General features: G+C 59.6%; 1 protein-coding gene across 1 annotated transcript in view; it reads right to left on the reverse strand.

Annotated features, from left to right (window-relative positions):
- SIAE (sialic acid acetylesterase) overlaps positions 1–1,853 on the reverse strand; it is a gene marked incomplete at its 5' end in the record, with an annotated part of 8,446 nt that overhangs the window by 6,031 nt on the left and 562 nt on the right. The window contains 4 exons of the mRNA XM_009892561.1: positions 31–140; positions 382–565; positions 664–802; positions 881–1,075. Of these exons, the coding sequence (XP_009890863.1) occupies positions 31–140; positions 382–565; positions 664–802; positions 881–1,075 (628 nt within the window). The remainder of the gene's footprint in view (positions 1–30; positions 141–381; positions 566–663; positions 803–880; positions 1,076–1,853) is intronic.

Below are 1,853 nucleotides of genomic sequence, written 5' to 3' on the forward strand. Positions count from 1 at the left end.
AGAAAATTGGGGGGTGGGAGGAGGTTTTACCCTGGTACCAAGCGATGCCCCGCAGGGTCATGTTGAGCAGCGGGTGGATCATGGCGTTCCAGAGCACGGAGGGCGTTTGCGGGCCGGAGAGCTGCCGGTGCGGGGAGATGCTGGAAGACAAATCTGGGCTTAAGGGGCTGCAAAACACAAGTGGGGGGACTCCAGCGAAAAGGGGGTCTTTACTCCACCCCCTTTACCCGCTGAGATGTCCCCGGTGGGAGGAGATTTCGCGCAGAGCGGGTAAAAGGACGGACAGCAGGGAGAGGAGGTGGGCTGGCAAGGGCTGGAGGATGCCCCCCAAAAGCAGCACGGCGCAGGGCAGGAGGGGTTTTCCGCTGTGTCTTCTCTCACCTCTCCGTGTCCTCCGGGAGCCCGCAGGCACGCAGAGCTCTTGGGGAGGACCAGGTCTCGACGGGGGTGCCCCCCCAGGCCGCCTCCACCAGCCCGACGGGGTACCGCAGCGCCTCGTAGAGGTAGCGCCCCAACAGCCAGCAGACGGCCGAGAAGTAGGTGAAATTCCCGTGGCCCAGGTTTTCTGTTCAAGAAACAGCAAAAGAGAAAAAGGTGGTGGTGGGGGGAAAAAGAAGCCTTTCCCGGGTTTTTTTTTTTTTTTTGGAGGCCTGTTGCACTCACCGGCCGTCGGGATGGACCACGGCAAGTTGATGCGCTCCAGGTCTTCCAGCTCCACGTCGGAGCGGGCGGGCGCTGCGGCGAAGACGCGGACGTAAGGGTAGCGAGCGGCGTCGGCGAGCTCCTGGCTGGCGTTGGCGATCTAGGGAAGGGTCGGGAGCGGGCAAGGCGCTTCCCTGCCCGATCCCAGAAGGATCGGGGCCGTGCCGTGGGGGCTTACCTGCGAGACCGTCATCACCATGTTGCTCTGCCCGCTGCAAAGCCAGACGTCCCCAAAGTAGATGTCCCGCAGTGTCACGTTCTCCGAGCCCTGCCCGGCTGTCAGTGTGTAGGGACCGCCCCGATCCATAGGGTCCAGGACAGTTGTCCACGTCCCAGAAGGTTCTAGAAGAAGAAGATGGCGCTTAGCTTTCCCCTACAAAGACCTTTGCAAAGAGGTGGGATGGGTGACCAGCAACCGGCGGGGATGGACAGGACAACAAGGGAAAGCTTTCCCACTGCAGAGCTGGGACAGGGAACTGGATTTTGGAAGCATCCCCGCCATCGGAGGGTCTTTCCTCCTGCAGGGACTGAGGGGTTAAAAAGAAAATCTCGAAGACAAATGTGTGTCAGAGCAGAAGCTGCTGGGAGGAACTGGGATTACAGGAGCAGCTTGGTGTGTGTGACACCGCGATGTCTCCAGCTAATTTTAGAGGCGCCGAATCGAGGCGTAAAGATATTCTGCTGGAGCTTAGCGTGGATTTTCTGGCCTGGCTGGGGCCGGATCCTGCAGATCTCCCGGTAGCGGCAGATCGCTGCTCTCTCACAAGACGCCTCCGGACTCTCCGGCTTATGGAGGAGCCCTTTAGGCAGCAGTTTCACCCCCAAAAAGGTGACGAGCAGCCCCCCCTGCGACTCCCTAGGCAGAGAATGAGGCCACCAGCTGAGATTTGAGATGCCTCCGAGCGACTCCCCCCCCTCCTCCTCGCCTGGAGGAAGGCTCTGCCGGCGGCAACATCCTTCAGGGCTTAGAGATCGGACATCCTTCAGGGCTTAGAGATCGTCAGCAGGATCCTCCGAGAGAGAGGGGAGGGGAAACGGCCCAAAAAAAGAAAAAAATAATAAAAAAAAATATAAAAGGGGAGGCAGGAGTGCTCTGGAGATTTCCCCGGAGATGATTTTGACAGGGAGAAGAGCTAAATCCCCCCTCCCCC

Source organism: Charadrius vociferus, unplaced genomic scaffold (assembly GCF_000708025.1).
Source record: "Charadrius vociferus isolate BGI_N301 unplaced genomic scaffold, ASM70802v2 scaffold289, whole genome shotgun sequence".
Classification (NCBI taxonomy): domain Eukaryota; kingdom Metazoa; phylum Chordata; class Aves; order Charadriiformes; family Charadriidae; genus Charadrius; species Charadrius vociferus.